The sequence below is a fragment of the Xenopus tropicalis genome, chromosome 5 (genome assembly GCF_000004195.4).
Source record: "Xenopus tropicalis strain Nigerian chromosome 5, UCB_Xtro_10.0, whole genome shotgun sequence".
Classification (NCBI taxonomy): Eukaryota; Metazoa; Chordata; class Amphibia; order Anura; family Pipidae; genus Xenopus; species Xenopus tropicalis.
This window is the reverse complement of record NC_030681.2, coordinates 82,098,070-82,125,667: the sequence shown is the minus strand read 5'-3', so window position 1 is coordinate 82,125,667 and position 27,598 is coordinate 82,098,070. Positions and strand designations below refer to the sequence as shown.

Sequence of the window (27,598 nt, the reverse complement as noted above, 5' to 3'; positions counted from 1 at the left end):
TGAATGAGTTTATATAACCTAAACCACCCATAAAGTGGCTCTAGACACATACTCTAGCATGAAAAATGTATCTATTTCAAATTCCTTTTTTCTCCTATGGTACAGGGGTGATTCCGACACACACCACCCGAGGCGGCCTTCCCTTTTGTGCTCCTACAGGGATGAGGAGGGGTTCAATGATGGTGCAATTGAGTTTACTTAACTAGAAGAGGAGCCACATTTGCAATGATGATAGCTCTTACCATTACCAAAAAAGCAGCTTTGACACCTCAGGTGATCTGTGGAGCACTAACATCTGACGCAAGGTTCTCTCTGCTTGTTATGCCTCCAGCACTGTTTAATTGTTTTATTACACCACCTACTGGTTTAATTAATGTTTGCATTCAATGTATTTAGTGTTTTGACATATGTCCTTTCTAACCTACCATACCTTACCATGTGATCAAGAAAATCCAGGAAGTTGTCAGTATAAGCTTCCATCTTTACAGTGTTAAAGTGGACCTGTCACCCAGACATGAAAAGCTGTATAATAAAAGCCCTTTTCAAATTAAACAAGAAACCCAAATTCATTTTTTTATTACCACATCCATACCTATTATAAAAGCATTTAAAAATCCCAGCTGTCAATCATATATTGCCTGCCCCGCCTCTATGCTCTATGCCTAAGGTATAGAGGTGGGGCAGAGAGTTACTTTCACTTTCAATTCAGAACTTTTAAGATGTTGCTGCTCTCCTCACATTCCCCAGTGTATGGACATGGGCAATAGGTCCACCCATACTGGCACAGAAACAAGATTTTGGCAGGATGCAATGCCTAATTTGATAACAGTGTCCACAAAATGGTGCTGGCCTGCTTGCTGCAATTGTGAATTCCAAGGCTGAAGAAAATAAGATTAAAATAATTTATATAATATGAGTAAAGTTTATTTTGCTTGACAAACACAATAGAAAACAATTTGGAATTATTTCTCAAGGTGACAGGTCCCCTTTAATAGCAAGAGTATGCCATCCGCAGTCCTACCCCATTGAGCCTTGTGGTAGTGTCGTTGGTAATTATTATTATTTATTTTTTTTAACAATTGTTTGTTTATTGAAAATGTTTATACATACAGAAAAAAGAATGCATTCAGTTGTCTACATATTCACTTTTCTATACATTAGGTAGATACCCTATATTATATCACTGCGTGATAATGTTTCGTTGTATCTCTGCAATCGTAGGGTTCTATAGGTTTAAGTGTGGAGGTAGCTGAAGGCATGTGAGGTAGCAAACATTTTTAATTATAGAAAGAAGAAAAAGGGAAAAGGTAGATAAAAATAGAAACATTCCTGATTCCTGACTTTAAAGATAAAGTTAAGTGTTATTTATTTTTCACTTGGTCCATTAATTATCTGGGGAGGCATGAGTGTCACCGGAGGCGGGGGACATTATTATCGTCTCCCATCATTGATTGGTGTTGTGGGTTGTCTGGTATGGGATACACAGAGAAGGAAACTCTAACTCTGTCTTTTCTCTAAAGGTTGTCCAAGGGGTCCAGATCTGTTCATATCTTGCCATTTTGTTTTAGTTTCTAGCTGCCATTTGTTCCATTGTGGGCTTGTAAGATTTCTTGTAAATTGTAAGGTCCTCATGGTTTCCAATATTTTGCTATTGCCGTGGTGGTAGCATTTAGGATATGAAATAGGAGTTTTGTGTTGTCTCTGGGGATAGTGTCCCCAGAGAATTGTGACCAGATCTGTTGAACTGGTGGGCATTCCCACCACATGTGGAATAGTGTCCCAGTTTGGTTACATCCCCTTCAGCACATGGGTGAGGAATCTTTTGTGATTTTATGGCATCTTTCCGGTGTTAGGTGCAATCTGTATATGGTTTTTTTTATAAAATTCCCAATGGTTAGTGCAGCTGGTGGCACCTGACAATGCGTCTATAGCATCTCGCCATTGTTCTGCTGTTGTGGTCATTTGCGTTTCGTTATCCCATTTGGACATGTAGGAGTGTTTGAAATCAGGAGGATCTAGTGTTAAGTTTTTGTAGCACTGGGATAAAATTTCTCTGCTGTTCCAACCATCTTTACTTAGGTGTTCCATGAAGGTTGGTTGTGGTCTTATTTTGTAGTTTGGCAGGTGTTTGGCCAGAAAGTGTAGTATTCTGAGGTGTGTATACTTTTCTTTTCCCGGAAGCTGGAATTTCTGTTGTAGTTCCTCAAATGTTCTGGGCCTCCGTATTTCGTATAGGTCTGAGATGAATTGTATGCCTTGGTGTGTCCATGTTTGTAGAGGTAAGTCTGGAATGAGGTATGGTAGGTTTGTAATTGGCATTCTGAGTGAGGGGTAGTGGACAAAAGCATTAGTTGAGGACAGTCTGTTCCAGATGTCCAATATTGTTTTAGTGGTTGGAAGTATGTTCAAGTTGTGAGGTCTCTTATGTGGAGGTATCCAGATTAGTTGGGGTAGTGTTGTGTTCATTAGTTCCTCTGTTTCTAGGTCTACCCATTTTCGGTAGTGTTGCGGACTGTGCATTTTAATCACTGTATCTAGGAGAGATGCTTTATAGTAGTTTCGTATAGAGGGTAGTCCAAGTCCACCACTTAGGGTTGGTTGTTGTAAGATTTTAGCTGCTGTCTGGGGGTGATCCTTATCTGGGATTGCAGTAGTTTTATGTATCGTGGCAGGATGACAATTTGAATTGTTCTAAATAGATATGATTTTTGAGAGAATATTCATTTTTATGGTGATGATCCTACCCAGCCAGGAAATATGTAGGGGCTTCCATCTCGTGTATTCCGCTTGCAGTTGGTTTTGGAGTGTAGTGTAGTTGGGTTTAAATAGTAACTCTGAATCTTTTGTGAGTTTAATGCCTAGGTAGGTTAAGTATGTTTCCTTCCAGTCAAATGGATATGTTTGTTTGTATCTGGTTTTGTCTGAGGCGGTTATATTAATTGGTAAGGCTTGAGTTTTATTTGGGTTTATTTTGTACCAGGATATTTGGTAGAAGTTGTTGAGTTCGAGCATTATATTAGGGAGGGTTGTTTGTGGATTTGTTATTGAAAGAATAATGTCATCTGCAAACAACCCTAGAGTATGGTTTCCTGACCTCGTAGGTATACCTGTAATGTTTGGATTTTGACGTATGTTGATTGCCAGGGGTTCAACCATTAGGGCAAAGATTAATGGGGATAGTGGACATCCATGCCTTGTGCCGTTTGTGATTTGGAATGCGTTTGACAGTGCTCCTCCGGTGCCCACTTTGGCAGATGGTTTCGAATATAGGGGTAGAATTGCTTTTATAAAATTTGCACCTAGTCCAAATTTTTGGAGTTTGGAGTTCATGTAGCCCCAGTGCCTTCTCAGCTTCATGAGAGAGTAGTAATGCAGGCAGTTTTTGGCATCTGATAATATGTAGGAGGCTATGTAGTTTTCTTGTGTTGTCTGGGACCTGCCTCCCTGGTACAAATCCTACTTGATTAGGGAGGGTAGGATTTTGTTAAGTCTAAGTACTAGGATTTTGGCATAAATTTTTAGGTCTGTGTTTAATAGTGCTATTGGCCTATAGCTTTGGCATTGATCCTGTGATTTTCCTGGTTTAGGGATTGTGGAGATATGTGCTTGAAGGAATTCTGGGTATATCTGGCCTGTGTCTACTATATTTTGGAATACTTTTTGTAAATGTGAAATGAGTAGTGCCTGGTAGGTTTTGTAATATATATTTGTAAATCCATCTGGGCCTGGTGATTTTCCTAATTTTAGTTGTTTTATTGCTTGTGTTATTTCCTCTGTTGTTATTGGGGCGTTAAGTAACTCTTTCTGTGTGGTTGTGGGTTGAGGAAAGTTTAAGGTGGAAAGGTATTGTTGTATTGTTTTGGTGGAGGGTTGGGGTTCTGTTTTGTTGTCAGTTAAGTTGTATAGGGTGGTATAATACTGTGCAAATTGGTTTGCGATTTGGAGAGGGTCTGTGATCTTGTGGTTTTGGTTTGTAAAGAATTGTATTCTAGTTTGTGCGTGTTTAAGTCTGAGTTGTGCAGCTAGTAGTTTATCTGCTTTGTTGCTTTTAGTGTAGTTTAATTGTTTTAACATTTTGAGTTGGTATTCTGTTTTGGCTAGGAGAATTTCTGCTTTTTGAGTTTGGATTAGTTTCTCTTGGGTCTTGGTGGGATGTTTGTGTTGGGTGGTCTCGGCCAGTTGTATTTTAGTTTGTAAATAGTTTACCTTTTGATCTTTTTGTTTGCAGAGGTGTGCAGATTTTGATATTATGGTTCCGCGTATAGTGGCTTTATGTGCTAGCCATGTTAGTTGGGTGCTCGTTTCTTCTGTTGTGTTAGTTTGAAAAAAGTTTTGTATCTCTTGTTTTATGTGTGCCTGTGTGTCTAGGTGTGTTATCAGGGAGTCGTTGAGTCTCCAACGTGAGGCAATATGTTGTGGGGCCCTATGTCTATTCCTAGTGGGGCGTGGTCTGACCATCTCTGAATCCCTATCCAGGCTTTTGTTATTTGTGTTATTGTTTGGGGGTCTGCTAATATTAGGTCGATCCTTGAGTACATAGAATGCCTAGATGAGTAAAATGTATAGTCTTTCTCTGTTGGGTGTTTTGCTCTCCATACACCAATTAGAGCAAAGTTGTGTAAGAGCTCCCTTAGTTTTCTGGCTGGGACCTGATCTCTGTTGTTTGGTTTCATGTTTAATCTATATTTGTCTAGCAAGGGGTTCATTACACTGTTGAAGTCTATCGCCACAATACATTTACCTTGTTTATGCTGCATAAGGTGTGTTAGTGTCTTTGCGAGGAATTGTATTTGATTTTCATTAGGTGTGTATAGGTTAATAAAAGTGTATGCTTGATTGTCTATAGAGCATATCAGCATGAGGTATCTGCCAGAGGGGTCTGCAAATTGCTGGTGCAACTGAAATGCTATCTTATTGCCTATTAAAATTGAAATTCCTTTAGATTTGGTGCATGATAGAGCATGGTAGGCCATTTGGGTATCGTTTATTTTATTTCTGCTTTTGTTTTGAATGCTTCATTAAGGGCTAGATTTCTATTTTGAGGGGTGTTTAAGCCCATTACATTTAGGGAGAAGAATTTAACCATTTTGTGCACCAGCTGTTTGCGTTACCCTGTACTTTCATACCATTTGGGATCTATACCAGACAACATACATGGTTTTGGGTTTAAGGGGCCCGCGCCCCCCCGGTGACTGCAGATTAGGACTTGTGTGATATTTACCTTCATATGTAAGCATTGACTGTAGTTTTGCTTGAACAACATTAAAACCTTTAACAATAACAATAAACATGTTAACAAGGGTGGAAAGGATACTTATCAGCTGTTTTGGCTGATTGGAGTGCCACCTTGTGGTGTGTGTACCACTTCACCTTCTTTATTTTCAGACTTCCCTGGTCTGGATATGGGGGGGAATGCATCTTGATGGTTCAGAAGGGTCCGGGTGAATTCAAGTAATGGGGTGAGAAAGAGGTAAGGAATCATTTTTTACTCCTTTGAGTGAGCCCTGGATCTTCATTTGGTAGGAGATTTGTTGCTGTGTTGGTTACAGGTAATTTTTGCGTTGTTGTCAGGCGGTTGACCAATCTTTTGTGACTCTTTTAGGTGATTTCTGGTGTGGTGAGCTCGAAGGGGAGCCAGGTATTTGCGGTAGGTTCCATCTGTGCAACGCTTTCTTAGCTTCCTCGGGAGAGGTAAAAGCGATCGGTATACCTTCTTTGGTGATGATTAACTTTATTGGGAAGCCCCATCTGTATGGGATATTATTGTCGTGTAAGACTTTAGTGACTTCTTGGAATGATCTTCTCTCACTTAGGGGCACATTTACTAATCCACGAATCCGAATCACGAATGGGAAAAAATCGGATTGGAACCGAAAATTTCTGAAGATCGCAAATTTCACGAAAATGCTTACGAAAAAATCGTATTAGTCACGAAAATATCGTATTGGCGATCCGAAAGTCACAAAATTTTCGTACCGAACAATTGTAAACAGTGGTAAAACCTTTCCGATTTTTTCGTGCAAGCGTCCGAAAAAGTTGTGCGGCATACGAAAAAGTCGTCCGGACGCCCGAAAAAATCAGCGAAAATACGCTCGGAGCGTTCGCATGAACGCTCGAGCATTCGTGCCTTTGTAAATGTGCCCCTTAATGTTGCTTGTGAGAGATCTGGGTAAATTTGTTAATCCAGGTATTTTGGGGGCCAGTTATCTGTATGTCGCGCCGCTTGGACCAGTTTTTCTTTAGTGCGAAAAAAATTGAGTTTTGCCAGTACATCTCTGGGGGCTGTTTCAGGTGCATTTCTAGGTTTAGGAACTCTATGAAGTCTGTCTATTGTTAGCTCTATTCTCTAGTTCCTGTGTGTGCACTGATTTAGGGATTCACCTCAACTTAATGTTGTTGCGTCGCGACCTGTCTTCTAGGTCTGCGACTTTGCTCATTAGGCGTTCTACTTCTTTTTCTAGCTTCCCTTGTGTGTCGGCTAGATTATCATGCGCTTCAGTAAACTCACCCATTTTGGTCTCAATGTGGGCCATGCGGTCCCCTAGTTCATGCAGCTCTTTGCATATATCTGTGGAGAGTTGTTTTATGTCAGCCTGTAAGGTTTGCTTTAGGTCGACAAACATAGTTTTTAGTTCCTCCACAGAGGTAGACTTTGGATCTGGCATCTGCATCTGATCTGTGTCGCTTGTGGTTAGCTGCTGATCGAAGATGGCAGCTGTGCTTGTCTGGTGGGCCACGTGAGCCCACCATGTTTTATACCTTTATGAAGTTTATAGCTTATTATCTGCAGCCACCTCATGGTACTGCTATCAGTAATTGCCCAGGCATCTAAGTCTTACCCCCACACAGATGCCTCTCATCTTGCTGGCTATATGCATGGTATTTATTATAGTGTTTAATGTACTTTGCTATGCTATGTTATACTGTATAGTAAGTACTGTCATATTTTCTGTTTCCCCAGTTTCACACCTTCCCCTTGTTAATAAAGCTAAAGCTCAACAATCTGTTTCATGATGTTTCATGTCAAATTACACACTACCTTAGGTGCTTTTTTGGGACAAAAATGATTTTATCAAAATGTATGAAAACAATTCAAAGTCACTCATATGAATAAATAAGAGAAAGCTTACCTTTGACTTTTCTCTTTGTTTCCTCATCTGCAGTTTTAGTTGTTGGGTTGTTGAATGCTTTTAATATGCCAGACTGTATTCGCTGCAAAATATTAAATGTAATAATGAAACTATTCTGTACTTATGGAATGCTGTAATCTAATATCTAATATTTTATCAAAAAGTTAATAAGATATTCTGAGCCCAGGACAAAATCTTCTATTTTTACTATATAAGCTAAGGTTGTATGAGGGTATTCAATGGTTTTCGCAGCAATATAAATCAGTTTGCCCACTGGAACACCATATTGTTATTGTGATGTAATTGTGAGCAAATTATAAATGAGACACCCTAACATGTTTGTAAAAATATTTTTCAACATAAAAAGACAAAAGATCTTTACGGAAATTTTCTTTAATCAAAACAATAATTTTGAAATAACATTTGGCCCAAAACAGCCACTAGATGGCATATCGAGCACTTCATATATAAGTAAACAGATAGCTCCTGTCCACATGTTTAACTCTCAATCTAGATGCTGAGCATTAACTGCTGTCTAAACTTGTGAATCATCTGAAACCAGTATTTGCAAAATATCTTGTCTCCTATATACTGACATTTAACAACTGACATACCAATAGCAAAGCACAAAAACTACATTTTGTTTTTCCTCCATTGTTCCCTTTTTAAACTAATATTATTCTACAACAAATTTATACTGAGGAAAGGTTTAAAATCAAACCCTGAAAATAACTTTAAATCAGAAGCATCAGCAGGTTACACTGCAATATCCTAAAGAGACTGTAAAAAGTTTCATAGATTTAAAGGGGGCATTTGCCCAAAAATTGATTTGTTGAATAATGAATGAAAACATCATTGAAATGTTATTTGTAAAAGGTAGTTCAAGTTGAACTAAGTTGCAGTTTTGGTCTCTGGATCTGACTCTGTTCTCCTCCAGGCCTTTTCATCAGCTTGCAACATTGCCTCAATTGCTTTCAATAGCAATGTGCACATAACTTTAAAACCACTGGAAATGTGTAATTAATGTATATTGGAAGTTTCTTAGAATTACATTTTTTTCCCACTGTGCAAAAAATAGTTTTTTGGTGGAAAAACTAATCAAATCTTCCTGACAGAGACCTTATTTCCCAAAGAATCGTGTGCTCTACCTTTCAGGTGTTAAAAGAAATACCTATAAGAACTGATATCAAATGATTATTGTGCAAACTTGCTACTACCCAAAGTGACCATGCTTTCTAAACAACTCAAGTCTCATTGAATATATTAAAAACATATACATTGGCTTATTGTAAGTTTACCACTGATCGGCTGGATGGACAGATACTGTATGGGAGGCCAACTGTCTGAACCATCAGAGTAGCAGCAACGAAGAGGTGCTTCAATAACTTCTTTTTACATTTATGGTTTAAAAATGAATTACTTTTATATGCAGTTTTGCCATTATGCTTTGTATCTACTTGTCAAGGATACAGCTAAACGGATATCAGTAATTAGAAAGAAACATATTTGTGTTGCAAATGCCTTACCATTACATTTATCAGTTGCAGAAAAAAGTCTCAGCCATTAAAAGATCACTGCCTATTCACTCTAAAAGTGACAGATCACCAAAGAGCCAATCGATAGTTAATTCACCAAAGCTGAATAGCCTAAAAAGGGATTAGGGCTATAATTAACCCCCTCTGGTGGGATTAGCGCACTAAACCATTTATTTAGGTCAGGCAACAAAGGAGGCTTTTAATTGTTATGACGAAGTGCTGGAGAAAGTCCAAAATAACTTTCTGAGTTATCTCTTACACTACACCAATAAATTCCTTAGGCATTGGAATATAGTTAACTGGCCACAGCTGTGGTTACTAGAGTGGTATTAGAACTACTGCTGTTTTCTGATCTAAATGATCCTAACCATCTGAAAAACTGAAATTTACCTTTGAAAAACAATTTCATTATCTTGCAGCATAACTGATCTCTTTCAGTCCAATTCTTTAGGACAGTCAACAACAATATATAAGACCAATGTATAAGACCTGTTATACAGAATGCTTGGGACCTGGAATTTTCCAGATAAGGGGTCTTTTTGAAATATGGATGTACATATGTTAAGTTTACTAGAAAATAACATTAAGTAAACCCAATAGGATTGTTTATATCTTAGTTAGGATTACATACATGGTACTGTTTTATTATCAGAGGGAAAAAAGGAAATTGTTTTTAAAACTTTGAATTATTTGATTAAAATGGAGTCTATGGGAGATGGCCTTCTTGTAATTTGAAGCTTTCTGGATAACAGGTTTTCGGATAACAAATCCAGTACCTGTATCACTTTTATATAAAACACCATGCACAGTACAACAGAACCGACTGATACAGAATATCAACCAAAGTGCTATTTTTCTTTTCACTTCATTGGTGTCATTTTTAAAAGTTAATTTCATCATGATGGACATTAAATGATTTAAATTTAAAGTATATGCATTATTTGACAGTATTCTTCCCATAGCACCAGGTGTTCTACTTGTTGGATTCTTGTGCCCTTTGACATCTTTGTAGCACTTGTCTATTAAATATTCAGCAGAGGAAGCTGCACAGTGGCACATTCAGGAATAATATTTGGAAGCCTAAAATGATATACAAATAGTGTTGAGGTAAACCATTTGCATTAAGAACCCTAAGGAAGAAATAATTCACTGGATTCTTAGAAATTTTAAAGTGTTCTAAAAACAATTATTCTAAAGATGGTCATACACAGTCAGATATGATTATTTGGAGAGGTCACCAAATTAACAGAACTGGGATCTGGGCCTGATTTTGCCACCTAAGTACTCGGCCAAATCGGGCTGATCTGGCTGTTGGCCCTAGGGCTAAAGATCAGATGGATTATAAAATAAGGTCAATATATGCCGATGCGCTCCTTATCCCACCAGATTTGTAAACTTGGATTGTTGGCTACATATTTATCGGGTAGGTCCGTCAGTGGCTCCATAACTGGCCATACATGCTGCCATCTTGGCTACAAGGTTGGGCCCGGTGAAATCCTCTTACGTAAAGGGTCGCCGGCACAACATGAATGTTAAGCAAATGGGTGAAATTGGACATTTTTTTGCAGTTTGCCTGCTACGTGGGGCATTGTGTAAAATGCCACAAGCATGTGGATGGCTGTTAGAATCAAGTGCAATGGGCTGCACTAGCAGGGCCGCCCTAGACTCAAAAGGGGAGGGCAGGGGGGGAGGCATGTAGACAGCTCCTGTTCCCACCTCCTACCCGCCCAGCTTCTTGCTGGCTGCTCCTCCTTCCTCTACCTAATTTGCAATGTTATGCAGGGAACAGCCCACATTAGGGACATGTAAGTAGAAACAGGGATGGGTCTCCTGAGGCTGCTTTGCTGCCCCAATGCTTGAATTAGCCTTCTTCTGTGTCTGCATCTGGAGCCACTGCATTGGACTGGGTGCAGGTACACGCAGACAATTTTGACTCCGAAACATGCAATTTGAACTGAATATGCAATTTGAACTGAAGTGCAGTGGCTTCAAATGCAGACACATAAAAGCACTCGGCCTGCGTTTATATGCAGGCTGATAATGTACCACATGTGGCATAAGCATAAGACTTGAGAATGCTTATTTGCGCAAATAAAAAAGCAGTTTCTGGTAAAAAAAACACTGAAATATTAGCTGTTTAGTATGAATTACCTATATTGTATAGCTTGTATAGCATGTAGTACCTGATGCATTTATTAAATAGCATATATACAATTTTATGTTTAAGGATTTTAAGTGAAAGAGGCCAGTTAATGCTTGTAATTTTTATAAAAGCATTCTGGTGGCAGACATATTGCTGTAGGCTTCCTTACATAAAGCAACACATGGTAGTGACACTCTACTTCAATTGCATGGTTCACAGCTGTGGAGTTCCCAGGGAACACAATGTAAATACTGCTAAGGTACCGCTGAGTAAGACCGGCACAACTGTTACTGCTCAAGGGCCTGAATAGATCCACAGACCTGACATCCTAATTTTGTCACACCATCTATTGCTGTGAAAAGAGGGCGAGTAAAAAAAAAAAATAGAAAGCCAAGCTTTTACTAGTGCTGTTCCCCTGCTGTGCAGCCCTGAGGTCAGAATATGGATGTTCTAATGTACCATTATCACAAAGCAGAAGCTGTAATTGTGACAGAGGGTGGAATTCAACTTTTACCTTACTGTTATTGGAAATATCTCAGACACAGACCATTTTTCTAAGTCACAAGCCTACTTGGTTGAGAGAAAAAAAATTACACATTTTTTTCTAATGAGCATTATAACATGTGATGTATTGCCAATAGTGCCCATTTCATTAACTATTGGTGAACACTGAGTAATAAATATCTATGTTTTTATAAAAAGAGAACTGATTTTGATCTCATAGCAAATGTATAATAAAAGGGGTATTAATGTAAAAAAAAAAAAAAAAGTGCCAGGCCGTAGATACTACGTTATATATGTGGAGCAGATGTTTACACGGCAACACACTGTGCAACATATCAAAAGGGAGATAGGCATGTGGTTGCAGATGTTGCCATTTTATACATACAGGTATCGGACCCCTTATCCAGAAACCCATTATCCAGAAAGTTCTGAATTTCGGAAAGGCCATCTCCATAGACTCCATTTGAATCAAATAATTCACATTTTTAAAAATGGTTTCCTTTTTATCTGTAATAATAAAACAGTACCTTGTACGTAATCTCAACTAAGATATAATTAATCCTTAATTAGTGTTCAAATATTTTTTTAGTAGACTTAAGGTAGGAGATCCATATTACAGAAAAAGCCCTTATCTGGAAAACCCAAGCCCAAGCATTCTGGATAACAGGTCCCATACATACATATATACATACATATTAGACACATTACCTTTGTTTCTTCTATACGCATTGCATCCAGCAAATAGTGAAGAAGTTCCTGGCTGTCTTGCTGCTGGAAAGCTTTAAAACGAGGGGCCCTAAAAAATGATATTTAATATGTTTAGAGATAAGATATAAGCAATATGCAAGAACATCAAGGTAGACTGTAACTATCCTTATATCCAATCAGATACCATCTCTGACAAAGCTTGTGTACTTCCACATCCTTTAGGCAACAAAGTAAAAAAATTACCGTATATTGATAAGTTAAAGTCTAGAGAGGCACATGGGGTACTGTGGCACATTTTCACTAAAATACCTTATAATGTGCTCAGAGTACAATGATTCCTAACTAAATTTTCTGCCAGAAAACAACCCAAATTGTGCCAAGGGGCCTGTAATTATTTTAATGGAAAACAGGAGAAAAAGAAGTCCAACACAAAAAAAAACCAATATCTGTTTTAACATTCATTTCAGAACAGATTATTTTTGCAAATATTATAATTGTAATAAATACTACTAGCAAAAGCAAGGATTAATAAAGCACACACAAAAAAACATATGCCATCACCATCCTGCCTGGCAAGTTTTTTTTTTTTACATTGTGCAGGAAGAACTGCATTGTGGTGATTTACATGAACATGTTTGTCTTCTTAATGAGATAACAGTAAAAATACAGCAAAGTCACGTTTTTACATTAATTGATTTATTGTCAGAGGTAAAATGTAACTCAAGCATGCAATCATAGCTAATTACCAATAATTTAAGATACATGTTACTTCCTTGAAATCAATGCAGTCTGCAGCATTTATCTGTGCTGGTTATTATAGTCTCAGCTAGTATGTAGCTTTGGGGGTGTATATATATATATATATATATATATATATATATATATATATATATAACTGTGTAGAATGTATAATAAGCTGTTTAAATATAAATAGCTTAAATATAAATAATGCTACTTAGCAAGCTGTGTTATTCACCTTACCCATGATTTAGCACTGTCCTTATTTCTGTAATCAACAGGCAGAATCCATTACAAAGTTAAAAAGTGGTGTTATTTATCAAGGTGTGTATTTTAATTTAGTATAGAAATATACGTCGAGGAGTACCAGAAAAAAACCCTGCCACTGTAGAACGATTCTTAAATTCATCTCAATCCAGAATTCAATTTGTGTAGAATAGATATGGGATATACATTAGAGCTTCAGGTCTAGAACAGTGGCTGTTGGACTTTTTTGGTTCAAGCTCCCCCTGGAGAACTAGCTTTTTCTTTAGGTATCCCCTTAGCTCATGAGGACACCAATACTGGAAAACTATGGCATCATTTGAACCAAATTCACTGCAAGCAGTGGCAGCTTAATAAAGTTCACAGCGCTGTACAAGAAAGCCCTACACTAATGATACTGATAAAAAAAATACCCATTAAAGATAATTTTTATAAATTAGTGCAGTGCTAAATGGTATCAGTACTGAGATTCACTGCCCCCCTGCATTGTTCTCACCTCAGATTCAGGCTGTAACCCCCCTGTATTGTTTAAAAATGTAATCCCGTGTTGTTCACACATTTTATTCCCTGCATTGTTCAACCCCTGCAGTGTTTACACTTCAGGCTTGTGCTGTAATCACCGCCATTGTTCACCTGTTCACACCTCAGACATTGTACTGTCTGGACTATGCTCCCTGTGTGTATGGCACATAGGCAGCATAGGGCAGGGAGGGTATGGCACAAACAGGTAGGGCAGGCAGAGTATGGCACACACAGGCAGCATTGGGCAGGGAGGGTATGGCACACACAGGCAGGGTAGGGCAGGCAGAGTATGGCACACATCAGCAGCATAGGGCAGGCTGAGTATGGCACACACAGGCAGGGTAGGACAGGCAGAGTATGGCACACATTGGCAGCATAGGGCAGGCAGAGTATGACACACACAGGCAGCATAGGGCAGGCAGAGTATGACACACACAGGCAGGGTAGGGCAGGCAGAGTATGGCACACATTGGCAGCATAGGGCAGGCAGAGTATGGCACACACAGGCAGGGTAGGACAGGCAGAGTATGGCACATATTGGCAGCATAGGGCAGGCAGACGATGGCACACACAGGCAGCATAGGGCAGGCAGAGTATGGCACACATTGGCAGCATAGGACAAGCAGAGTATGGCACACACAGGCAGGGTAAGGCAGGCAGAGTATGGCACACACAGGCAGGGTAGGACAGGCAGAGTGCTGCCTGTGTGTGCCATTCTCTGCCTGCCCTATGCTGCCTGTGGGAGGTGAACCTGGCAGGAGTTTGCTCTTTGAGTCTGTTAGCAGTTGGAAATAGCCATTAAATGGTCCCTAAGGTGTGTAATTATGTGCTGGGTGTTGCTGTGCTATCCACAGGGGAGGAGGAGGCATATAGATTTAAGGGTATATCTTAATATGACATAATATAATACTTTAACATATGAATGATGGTTGATATCCCTGCAGTAAGGACCAAGCATTTGGGTTTTTGCTGAACTACCACCATTGCGATAAAATAGGTGTGGTTTGAAGTGGGTGTGGTTTAAAAAGGGGGAATGGTCAAAACTGGCTTCCATTAGCCGCCCTCCACCATGTTTGCTAGAGAAGTTCCGGCCCTCAGCACTGCAGAAGTTGGACAGCACTGAGTTAGTGGATCATAAAAGCCTCTGGGTCCCAGCATACCTGATGTACTTATGGGAGTGTGAAGTCTACCCATAAGGAACAGCAAGAGCCTTTGATATGTAGAAAGTAAGTCCAAATTCCACTTATTGCCTTCATTAATGACACAGAGGCCTATAGGTCTTTATATGTTCAAATTCCAGTTTTTATTTGTTCTTAAATTGTACAAAAAAAAAAAGTGCAAATGACCCGAAAACTTAAATGTAAAAATTCGACAGCTGAAAGCTTGCAAGCTCACATAGAAGTCAATGGGAGTTAACCTAGGCAAAGTCAAGCTATATTTTCAATTTCAGATTTTCAAGTTTTTCGAGTTTTATTCGAGTTCGAGTATACAGAAGCTGCATTTAATGAATATAAACACTATAATAAGTGTTGTAAAATGGTAATCCGGAAGGCAAAAGATGTGAGTTTATTCAAATTAAAAAAAAAACTCTTGAATTGATAACTATGCCCATAAATATAGGCAATTTAAGCTCAGATTATTCTTATCAGATTCTGACCTTCTTTATATACTGTAAATTTGATGCACTAGAAGTTATTGGGCTAAACAGTAAATTCATTTTAGGCTGCCCATAATTACAGGAATTTTCATAAACACATATATTGAGGCTGCTTATCAGTGCTCCAATGAGCCCATTATAACTCCTAGGCACCCAAGCAGTCACAGGGCTACTTCCTCTATAGTCATGTCCCTGTTTACTGCTGTACAGACACTTATGGGGGGCATGTGAATGTTTTCGGCAGGCATTGATTTGCAGAGAAATTCCACATTTCGACATTGAATTGTTTCACAAAACTTCCATGAAGATTTTCTGCTGTCATTGAACTATTTTTTGATGAATAATTTTGTACATTGTGACAAGGGAACCCTGGCGTGCTAGTGCCTGGGCCGCTCTGCCTGTTCTTCCTTTTGTGATAACTGAACTTTGCATGACATAGAAAAGTAGCAGCTGATAAATTTGTTCTTCTGTATACTATATTAAGGATTTGCTTAAACAGCTATAGCCCGTGCTGTATACTCTCTTAACGTGAATGAACTACTTATCTTCTATCAAACTGGCCTGTCCTACAATCTCTCCTCAAAACTGGCTAACTGGTAGGAGTTGCAGCAGTGCTGTTTCAAGAACCAGGCGTGTAGAAAGGGAAGGAAAAAATTTGCTTTTAGTTTTAGTTATATAACTATAAACTACATACAAATAATCAGTAGTTTACTTAGACTTACATTTTATTTTAGCAGGCAAACTTTCCCTTTTAGATTTAATGTGGAAGAATGTGACATTAATGAAAGCTTAACTAAGTATTCATAGATGGAATATTGAAACATAAAAGATGTGCACTCAGCTCTCCTTGAAAATATGCTCCAAGCAAGATCCTTGCTGCAAGTGGACAACTGGAATGGTTGATTGAGCTGACCGCTCACAGATGTTAGGACATATGGAAGCCAGTGCCAATGCACTAGCACCTGTTGTACTGTGCCAGCTGTATAATAGCAGAACAAGTTGAACCCTGTAAATGGTCACATGAAATGAAGGACAACTGTCACTGTCACAACTGTCTACATCTGTTGCTGTTACAGTTCTTATCCTTTTATTAATAAGGCTTAAGAATTATGATCATGCTGTATAACTATCTCTACAGGTCTTATAAACATATAACTGTAATCAATATCAGGTTCTTTAAAGGGGTTAATAACATTCTGATAGTACATATGCTCATAGAAAAGGATCTCACCCGTAGTATAGGTGGGCCAGGTGCTCATGCCCCAGACCTTCAGCCAAAGGGAGCCCATCATGGATACGTCACAAATGTAGAGAGAGGGCAGGCACTCCGGTATTGTCAGTAATGAAAAGCGATTGTTCATGAGTACTTTTACTTCTCAAGAACAATCGCTTTTCATTACTGACAATACCGGAGTGCCTGCTCTCTCTCTACATTTGTGACGTATCCATGATGGCTCTTTAAAGGGGTAGTTCAATTTCACAAAGCATAATGTTTTGTACAACACAGCAAAATGACATTTTCAGTAGTTTTCTATTTATTTTTCTAAAATCTACATTTTAAAACCAATTCTTATATTTCTCACTAACTGCACAGTAAGCCTAGTCAGACTCTCAACACTGTTATAATTGTTATACATGGTTGCTCTCTTAAAGAAGATCTTAACCTTTACACTAAATTTTAGTATATAAATGTACCTATTCTAAGCAACCTTTACTAACGTTACTTTTTTTACCAGATTGATTATGAGACTTCAGTTTTCTTATTTTGTATTTCAGTATTGCAGAAGATTTTCAGTAGAGACAGTAAAGACATTAGAAAGAATACGAAAGGTGTTATAACTTTTTGGACCTGTACATTTTTTGTATATTATGAAAAAAATACTTTTATGTAGAATCTCAGAAACACACGAGGCACACAAAAATCTGTCAAGCATTGTTTTTACTAACCTATATTAACACAGACTACAACATTGCAGTCATTTTCTGAAAACAGCAGATCACGCTCACTCTGGTCTCCTTGAAATTATGCTCCAAGCAAGACCAGACGACTGGGATGGTTGGTTGAGCTGACCGCTCACAGATGTGAAGACATATGGAAGCCAGTGCCAATGCGCTAGCACCTGTTGTACAGTGTCAGCAGTATAATGGCAAAAGAAGTTGGTGACATGAAGTGAAGGGCAACTGTCACTCGTATGGATATGCTGATAAAGTAAATGTTATTACTTTTATTCAGCATCTCCACCTCTGTTCCATAATCAGGTTGGTAAAACAAGTTTCAGAACAAATTTTCTGTACCTGAAAAAAAGGAAACTGCATTTCTTACAGTCCTGTTACTAAAAAATAAAATGTTAACACTCAGTCTTTTAAAATGTAAGTTAAATGTTTCAGCTGCAGTAGTGTGAATAAGCCTCCAGGGCTTATCCATTCCAGTATAAGATCAATCCTTGAGGCTGTGCACTATGAGCATGCAAAGTGGAGAGAGGGCCTTATTGGAATTCAACACTGCCAATGTCCTCAAACTGGTTGAATTCCCGTGGGCAGCTAAGGACACAGCTTTGTGGGTAAATTTATATGGTGGATGAAATTACCGTACATACTCCCCAGTACCCAGTCATTACGAAGGACTGGAAACCCCCCTCACGTTACAGAGGGTTACTCATCACAAATAAGCTTACCTATATAAATCACCATACCACTCATACTTTAAAACTGAAAATACTGACTTATTAGCAAAACACACCAAGAGAGACTGGATGCCTGGTGTAAGATAACTTCTTCTGTGGCAGTTAAGATTAAACATATAAAAAAAACTATTTAGCAGAAATTTTCCGGGTTTTTTACCTCACAAACTGTGACCTTGGTCTGTATGTGCGTCTAAAGACCCAACAAATCCCAGTAGATACCAAAGGCTTAGCCATACCAAATTTTCAATATTACTCCAAGACAAAGAGCATATCCCAGCAACCAGGAAGTTAGGGGACACTCCTTTCCTAAACCTAAAAATATGATTAAAAAGCCAACCACTAAGGGTATGGGACAGGGCCATGCAAATAACAGCAAAGAAGGAAAATATTATGCAACACCTCACATATGAAAAAATAAACCATTACAAAATGTTAAGGATTCTAAAAGCAAACAGGTATCTGGTGTTTAGGGCAGGTAATTGAACCAAACCCTTAAATGTTATGATTAAAGCTCTCCCAAATCAATACTTTTTGCTATTCCCCAGCTTCTACCCAATGTCAGTGGGAGTCTGTGATGGGGTCAGGGATGCCAAATTTCTTGCCACAGATTAGCAGTAGAATCCAGAGAAGCAGGTTAATATGTAGAGCTGGCAGGTGGCATTTCTCAGAAAAAAAAAAATTGCACATAGGAGGGAGATAATAGATTCCTCAACCATTATAGTCTGAGCTGAAACAGCATAGAAATGTCCCGACCTGCACACTGTCTGTCTGTGCAATTCGCTGACTGTTTGTATCCATTGTACTGCTCAGTGCTCTCACACAGCTTATACTAGCAATAATGCAACAAACACAACAAGCAGCAGAGCACAACTGCCCACATATAATTTGTCCTGAATGTGTCTTTATAGATGCTGCCGCTCTAGGCTATATTAAATCATTTACATGTATTTATTTTATTTTTTAATAATAATTTAAACAATGCACCTCTCAACAGAGCACTGTCTGTTATGTACTATAAAATATATCCCAAGGGTTGACAGATAAAAGGCAAAGCATTTGACTACAGTAAGTATGCAAGTGTACAGAAAATGAACAATAAAAATTAAATAAAAAAGCTCATTGTAACATATAAGCATTAGTTTTTGTTCACTTGGAGCCTTATTAATCTACAGAAAGCATTGGTTATTCTGTACCAGGGGCCTTTTTGATTAGCAGAATTGTGTTTATTCATATAATTGGGGAAGCTCTGATGAGGTATCCTCAATTATCTATACAGTTTAACAAATCTATAATGCTCATTTACAAGTGAAATGAAGCACAAATGCAGTGTGTAAAAAGGCATGTTTTTCCTTACAATGCAATGAATTTTCCCATAATTTTCCCATAATTCCAGTGATATTGTGGCCTTGAGAGGGAGATGTGCCTGATGTGCAATTGAGGGCGTTAAAATTTACACTTCAACAAAAATCAGAATTTTAAAATTTTAATTTCTGAAAAATGGTCAAACCTACAGTATTAATCCCTAATAATTGCAATGCCTTTTTGCATTCTATCATGCTTATTTTTATCATTAACAAGTATATAAATGCCCAACATCCAACAGAAGGGTTTATATTAGATTGTATATATATATATATATATATATATATATATATATATATAGATTACTTACAATGTCTTTAAGAGGGGCTTGGATGAGTTCTTGAACAAGCATAGTATCCAATGCTACTGTGTTACTAAAATACATTTAGTATTGATGTTCATATATATATAGTTTATGTGAGTGTATAGATAGGTCACTATAGGGTTCTGTATGCTGGGTTTATATGGAAGGGTTTTAACCCTATGTAACTATACACCCTGTTCCAAATTATTATGCAAATTATATTTTTCTCATTTACCAAAATAATTGATGTAAATAACAGTCAGCATAATTATCATGTTATCAACTATTAAGAGTATAATTCAAATTTTATTGAACAAACCTCCTAATGATAACAGTAATTTTTTAAGAATAAAAAACTTACAATGCACTGTTCCAAGTTATTATGCAAATTCTATTTAAGTGTCACAAAGATGGATGGTTTGGTTTTCAATTAAAATCATGTGTGGCTTTGTGTCTCAATGCCTTGGACGAGGTATGAAAACATTAGATATTTCACGAAATCTTAAGTGTGATCATCGCACTATTAAGAGATTTGTGGCTGATTCAGAGCACAGATGTGTTTGTGCAGATAAAGGCACATTGAGGAAGATTTCTGCCAGATCCATGCATCGGATCAAGAGAGCAGCTGCTAAAATGCCATTACATAGCAGTAAACAGATATTTGAAGCTGCTGGTGCCTCTGGAGTCCCACACACATCAAGGTGTAGAGTCCTCCAGAGTCTTGCAACTGTGCATAAACCTTCAATTTGGCCACCACTAACCAAGCAGAAACGGCTGCATTGGGCAGAGAAATACATGAAGACTAATTTTCAAACAGTCCTGTTCACTGATGAGTGCCGTGCAACCCTGGATGGTCCAGATCAGTGCTGTCCAACTGGCGGCCCGCGACCCCCCTCTGTGTGGCCCCCCACCTGTCTGGCTGCTTTGATGGCTTACCTTTGAGTAAGCATTCAATGGTATCAGTACTGAGATTAACTGGCCCCCTGCATGGTTAACACCTCATGTATATCTTAATATGACATATTTCTTTCACATATGAATGAGGTTGATATCCCCACAGTAAGGACCAAGCATTTGGGATTTTGCTGTGCTACCACCATTGTGATAAAATAGGTGTGGTTTGAAGTGGGTGTGGTTTCAAAAAGGGGAGTGGTCAAAACTGGCTTCCATTAGCGGCCCTCCACCATGTATGCTAGAGAAATTCCGGCCCTCGGCACCGTAAAAGTTGGACAGCACTGGTCCAGATGAATGGAGTAGTGGATGGTTGATGGAAGGTCACCAAGAAGACTGCAACGTCAGCAAGGAGGTGGCGGAGTCAGGTTTTGGGCCGGAATCATAGGAAGACAGCTGGTCAGCCCCTTTAGGGTCCCCAAAAGTGTAAAGATGACCTCTGCAAAGTAGGTGGAGTTTCTGACTGACCACTTTCTTCCCTGTTATGCTTTCCATAATAAAATCATCTTCATGCATGACAATCCATGGCTGCTTTGGGGATAAAAGGAGAGAAAATCTTGGTGTGGCCTCCATTCTCCCCTGACCTCAATCCTATTGAGAACCTTTGGAGCATTCTCAAGCAAAAGATCTATGAAGGTGGGAGGCAGTTTACATCCAAACAGCAGCTCTGGGAGGCTATTCTGACATCTTGCAAACAAATTCAAGCAGAAACTGTCCAAAAACTAACAAGTTCAATGGAAGACTTGTGAAGCTGCTGTCAATTAGGGGGTCCTATGTTAATATGTAACGTGACCTGTTAAAATGTTTAAAAAGTTAAAATGTTGTTAAAATTTTGATTGAAATAGCTTTTGATTTCAGTAAATATGCTGCAAACACAAATGACAACTTTCAGTTCTTTACAACCTATAAAGTGTTTTGAAACTTACTGTGCATAATAATTTGGAACAGTGCCTTGTAAGTTTTTTATTCTTAAAAAAAAATACTGTTATCATTAGGAGGTTTGTTCAATAAAATTTTAATTGTACTCTTAATAGTTGATAACATGAGAATTATGCTAATTGTTATTTACATAAATTATTTTGGTAAATCAGAAAAATATCATTTGCATAATAATTTGGAACAGGGTGTATATGCTGAAGATACAACAGGCAAGGACCTGCTTGCAATCTTACATTATCTTTATATGAGCATGCCCAGTTGCCCAGTCTGGGTAGAGGCATAACAATGCCTGACAACTGGGATACAATTGTTTGCATTTTTTTTTTATTTACCGTGTGCAAAATATGTTATGGCAGCGCTTAAGGTGAAAAGTTTTATTGAACATTTATAGTAGCAGACGCTCAAATTAACTGAATATATTTTCCAGTATTCAAATGTGACTTTTAGTATGTTATAAACTGACCTATACTTAGCAACTTTTCATTCTCATTTTTTATGTTTTTTTAAGCTTGCCAGCCTGTAGTTTCATATACTATCTTTGTTACTGGCTCTTAGCACCGGCCCTCTGACTGCCCCTCTGTGCATGCGCCGATCACCTAGGACAGGGGGATGCCCTCCACCCCAAGCCTTGCAGCTGGATTTAGCCAAAAACTTTTTATATATTTAACTCTTTTTAAGAAAAGTCTGATTCAAGCCTGAAATGTTGCCCAAGGCACTATGCCTGATACTTTGTTGACCTGTTAACTATATTTTCTAATGCTCTTTATGTAAGGAGAAATTTATACATGCACAACTGCCCCAATAAGGGTGCAAATTAAGCACTGTGGATCTGGAATATGATATTTGGACTTTCAAAAAACTACCTGATTGTTAAAGTTAAGAGGCCATACATGCTACAATTATTAAAAATTAAAAAATTGTTCATCCACCCTTCTAATGTTAAGAGCGGAATAGTCAGATATGGAGGAATTCTTTACTCCTATCTAAGGATTCAGCATTAACATTACAATGTCCTGGCGCCCGATCAAAATTTCCAGTCCTGCACGATCAATGAAGCCACCAATATCCAAGGCTTTAACAGATATTGGTCGCCTCGTCCCCCACCATACATGTTTCGTGTGATAATGTCAGTACGTGTATGGCCATCTTAAATGGGACCCAACCAGAAAGCCACTGAAATTCAAGCTGGAAATATGCAGAAGAAATAGCTAAACAATTTAAAGGAGAACTATACCCCCTGGGCTATAAAAGCCCCCTTAGCTAGCACTGCCTTGACCCCCCTCACTTCTCCCTTATCGCAGCTGCGTACCTGGCCAACATCTTCCCTGCAAGCGAACAGTTGTTGGGTCTCACCGCCAATATGAACCCTGCTTGCGCATGCGCAGTTGGAGGTAGCAGGAAATCAGCTTAAACTGCGCATGCACAAGCAGGGTCCGTGTCGGTGGTGAGACCTGATGACTGTTTGTTTGCAGGGAAGATGTCAGCCAGGTACGCAGCTGTGCTACTCTGCTCTTTTAAGTTGGGGTTAGCGAATGGGACAGTTTTTAAAGTTACAAACTATGCAATAAAGGAGAGGTGAGGGGGGTCAAGGCAGTGCTAGTTAAGGGGGCTTTTATAGCCCGGGGGGGGGGGGGTAGAGTCTCCTTTAATCACTACAAAAAATGTAAAGAAATGTAAAAAAAAAAAATAAGCCAGTTGCAAGTGATTAAATGATTAAAGTGCAACTGTCAACATCATATTAATTGTTAATGTTAAGTAAGGTCTTTTCTTTAATATGCATGCATTACTGTCTACACGGTGCTAAATGGCAAACTGTATTTCTTCAGGATAACGATTCTTATGTTTTAATAACATTTTTGTCCACTTAACCACTTTGATGCCAAAAGAACATACATAAGCAACCAGCAATACTTATAAAGGCTGTGGCATTGAAATGGTTAATATATGTCAAGAACTCCAGATCAGTGGAATTAGAAATCTGTGCTCTTGATATTCAGAGCGGTGGAAAACAAACAGAAGGGCCCTGTAGCAATGTATCCAATCTGTCCAAGCAAAACGTCTGACAGCTGCAACACTAACAAAATTAACAGTGGATGAATTAGTACCAGACGCTAAACAGTCGCCATAGAGAGAATCAGCCTTCCAATGTTAGTTTTCAACAAGGCGGAGAGTGGGAGTGGAGAAAAATATAAACCACAAACTGGCACGTACATTGATTTTGCCTTTAATGAGCCTATCAAATTACATTTATATCCACTGCTTAGGGTAATGTTTTATTTCGCTCTGCATTTGGTTTCTGCAAGTTAGAATAAAACATAATTAAAGACAAAATATTTAACTAACATCTCTTGCAAAAAGGTATGCAGAATGTAAAAGTGGACATGTCCCTTAGCAGCAGCAAAATTGTGTCCCTCCCAGTTTTAATATAATAATACAGCATAAAGAATGTCCAATAAGCGGTTCCTTCATACTTTTTGTCCTGTTTATGAAAAATGGAAAATATACTGCAGATAAATATGACTTAGCAGGAAATATGAGAAATATAGGAAATATTTTTTACCTTTGATATCAGAGCCAGTGTTAATAATGATGTAATCATAAAAACACAAATGACCCATAAGGGATTCTTCATATCACAGTAGGAATCCTTAGGGCTAGGCTAAACCATATTCAAATGTCATGTGACTTTAAATAAAGACAACCTAAGATAATTTTTTGTTATTATTTATTAGGCAGAATCATTCAATGAAAAAAAATGGTCTTTTGGTTTTTATGCTACTTAGGACACACTGTGATCAATTAACTCTTGTAGCGTGCATTTGAAAAATACACTTTGTACTACAGTTTACAGGAATAATCAGAAAAGAGGCTAAGCGTGAAAATTCAGCCAGTTTAAAGGACGTGTAAACTTTCCCCCCCACTCACAAAAAATCGTAATCACTGCTGGTTTCCACTGAAACTCTGTTCCAGCTGTGCACTCTGTTGGAGAAATATGTTTTTACTCCTAACCTCCTGTCTTGAGCTCAGCTTCAACACTACAGTGCTCAATCCAAGCAGAACTTTTTATCAAAGTAAGTCCTGCCTGTGTAAGCCTGCATTTTCACTGCATGAACTTTACAGCGCACATGTGCTGTTTGCAGATGAAAATGTCACTAATGATGTCAGAGGGAAAATGGTTGCTGGGTGTAAGCTGATATTTGTTTTGGGAAAATGTGATGGTGATGGTGAATGGAGGGGTGTTGTGGTTGTAGGTAGGGGAGAAGTGTCCAACTTATATACATAGTAGGAAAATATAGGGTTTACATGTCCTTTAAGCCTTATCATTTGTCCATGCAAATATAATTTGCATTATTTTATTTACAGCCCTATGGGTAGTTCTGTTTTGTTAGATCCTACCATATTACCAGACAACTTTCCAGAAAGAAGTATTTACTTTTGTTCCTCAAGTTTGTGATAAAGATTAAGCAGCAGCTTTAATTTTCATAAAACAGACTGCTGTTTTATCAAAATTAAACAGGGGGACCGAAAATGCAAAAATTGCAGTAAATAAATCTTCCCTTCAACAAGAATAAGCAACACATTGCATCCAGATACACAACTAGTCCCTCTGGTACTGTTGTACTGAAATGCCACAGCCACTTCTGTAATAACACAGGCAGCTTTGATGAACACACAACAGACTGGCAATTTCTGGCCAGTGCATGTCCAGTGCAAGCAGGCATAAGTAATGAAACCTCCTGCTAACCCTGGTGGGGACTGCAACGTGCTGTGGCAAGGGTCCTGTCACAGTGCCATTTCAGTAAGGTCTGCTCAGCATTGGCAGCAGAAAGATCTGGTGTGCAGCTTGAAATAAAAGCAAATCAAAGAATTCTGATGCAACCAGCTATGACTTTCATTTGGAAGAGTAAATAGATCACCCGAAGCTAACAATTACAAACAGCCCTTTCATACTTTTAACTCTCGCTTTGTTTCCAATACTGAATAAAAAAGTAACCAAAAGGTAATGCTAACAAACTCAAAACAGTACATGTATATCTATCTGTTGTGCAGATGCATAACATAAGAGAAATCAGATAACTCCAGCCTAGAAATAAAGTCTGGGCACAGAATTATTCAAAATGCTTGAGCTATACTGGATAAATTATCTGTACATAATTAATGAACTTCTCTATATAAAGAGAACAGCTGATAACAGAAATAAAAGTATAATTAATAACAAACTGTTGCATAGCAAGTTCGCCAGAAGAACACAGCTTGTTAGAAATAACCATTCTTAATATGAGCTATCTCCTGTGTTTCACTTGACCTGAATCAAAGTACCAATAAAGCACTACTGCTTGGCAGCAGAACCTCTTAAGAGAACAAAAGTTCCACTTTCATACTAAGAACCACATCTGTTAGCCAGCAGAGCACATAATTAGGTTGGTGATTAAGTGATTAGCCATCTTCTGCCCAGTTCTGCTGAAAAATATAAATAGGTCCTACAAGTACATGAACCCAGTGTGCAGGTTAGGTATATTTTTCAGTTATCAGATATATTGCTATTTCAATAGAAATGTTCACTTTGAAGAACTAGCTAGATATACAATGTAACACATCAAATATTAGCCTAACACAATTCTACAGATTGAAAAAGAAATATGCAGCACCAAAAACAAATATTAGCTCTGAAAAAAATGTAGGGTAGCTTTTCAGAAATTGAGATCAGGAGATACCATTAACAAATTTGTTGTTTTACTACTATTATATGTTTGTAATTAATTAATGTGCATGGAAAGAAGAAACTTTCTAAATATAATGAAACACATTTGTATAAATATTTAGATAATTAAGTTATACTTCTGTCACCTATCTGTCTCTCTACATGCAGCTTTGTGCTGGAGTCTGGTTTTTGAAAGGCAGTTCTAACTGTTCATCAAAACACTGACTGTGAATCCACCATGTAGAGACTGATTGCTGAGTGCAGCAAACGCCACCCAAACACAACTTAAGCAAAATATCAATAAAAAATGTGCAGCCTTTTCATTATTTTAATGTAATAAAATGGTTTGGGAAAAGTCACCCAAGCCTGGTTCTCCTGTTGATCTTGCTGACTACTTTGAAAGTCAAAAAAAATGTAAAACAGTAGTTGACTGCGCACATGATGTCAATAAGGAAATTAGCATCACAATGCATTGAGGGTTATGTAGTCCGTGCATGCAGTCTGTAAGCTGTGAAGAAGTTGTCACAATTTGTAACATCAATGTTTTAGTCCCTCTTCCTCTGCCAGGATTTCAAATGATGCGGAAAGAGAAGAACTGTTTTGCACTGGATTTCAGCATATAAGAATGGTATTTGTTCCTACTTTTAAAAGGAACAGATTACAGTCATAGGTATATTAAGGGTTTCTGTGTTGTGTGGGGCTCTTGAAAACATGTTGTTTCAAAAGCCAGTTTTCCCCTTTAAAGGAGAAGGCAAGTCAAAATTTAAAAAGCATACTGCCCAATAGTCCTCCTATTGTTTAGTAAAAACGCCACACTTTTGGCTCACCTAATCAAATATTTACTCAGTCACACTTACTTCACATTTTCTGTTTTCTTGCACAGGCAGACATCTTTAATAAGGTATTCTCCCTTCCTTCCCCTCCTTGCTTCATACTGCACATGTGTTTCATTCCCTCCCCCCCTCCCCTCTGGCAGATCTGCTTCTGATTGGCTGGTGGGCATGTGTAGCTCAGAACAGGAGACAGGATCAAGTTACACACATGCTCAGAGAATAGGAAGGCTGCCGCTGGCAGCCTGCAGAAAGGGGAGAGAGATTTCAGTGATGTCACTGGAGTCTTCACACTGCTGTAGGCTGCCAGCACCTCAGAGAAGCAAGCAGGGATCTGGGAATTTAGATATGCAGTAAGTACTTAAACAGAATGCCTTTAGACTTACTTTTAATTTATATTAACCTTTCCTTGTCCTTTAATGAACTTATATTCAGTTTTTTCTAACAATACTCCCTGTTTCAACACATTAAAATTTCTATGCATGTAAAAAACAAGCAAGGTTTGCCATTAAATTACTCTACATTAAATTTTAAAAACATCTACACAAATATCAGGTAAACTGACAGTTTAAGGTCTAAATATACTTTGTACATCACTTCAACTTAAAAGGAGTAGCAGAGTACA

At 38.3% G+C, this 27,598-nt stretch overlaps 1 protein-coding gene across 3 annotated transcripts in view; it reads right to left on the bottom strand.

The window, feature by feature from the left end:
* usp45 (ubiquitin specific peptidase 45) overlaps positions 1 to 27,598 on the bottom strand; it is a 76,070-nt gene that overhangs the window by 18,888 nt on the left and 29,584 nt on the right. For 2 of the 3 annotated variants that reach the window (XM_031901670.1, NM_001375267.1), the window contains exons 9-10: positions 12,021 to 12,108; positions 7,131 to 7,212 (exon numbers count right to left, since the gene is read on the bottom strand). In XM_031901670.1, the coding sequence (XP_031757530.1) occupies positions 7,131 to 7,212; positions 12,021 to 12,108 (170 nt within the window). Of the gene's footprint in view, positions 1 to 7,130; positions 7,213 to 12,020; positions 12,109 to 19,837; positions 21,296 to 27,598 lie in introns of those variants that run through there. The other variant, XM_031901671.1, reaches the window with a different exon arrangement.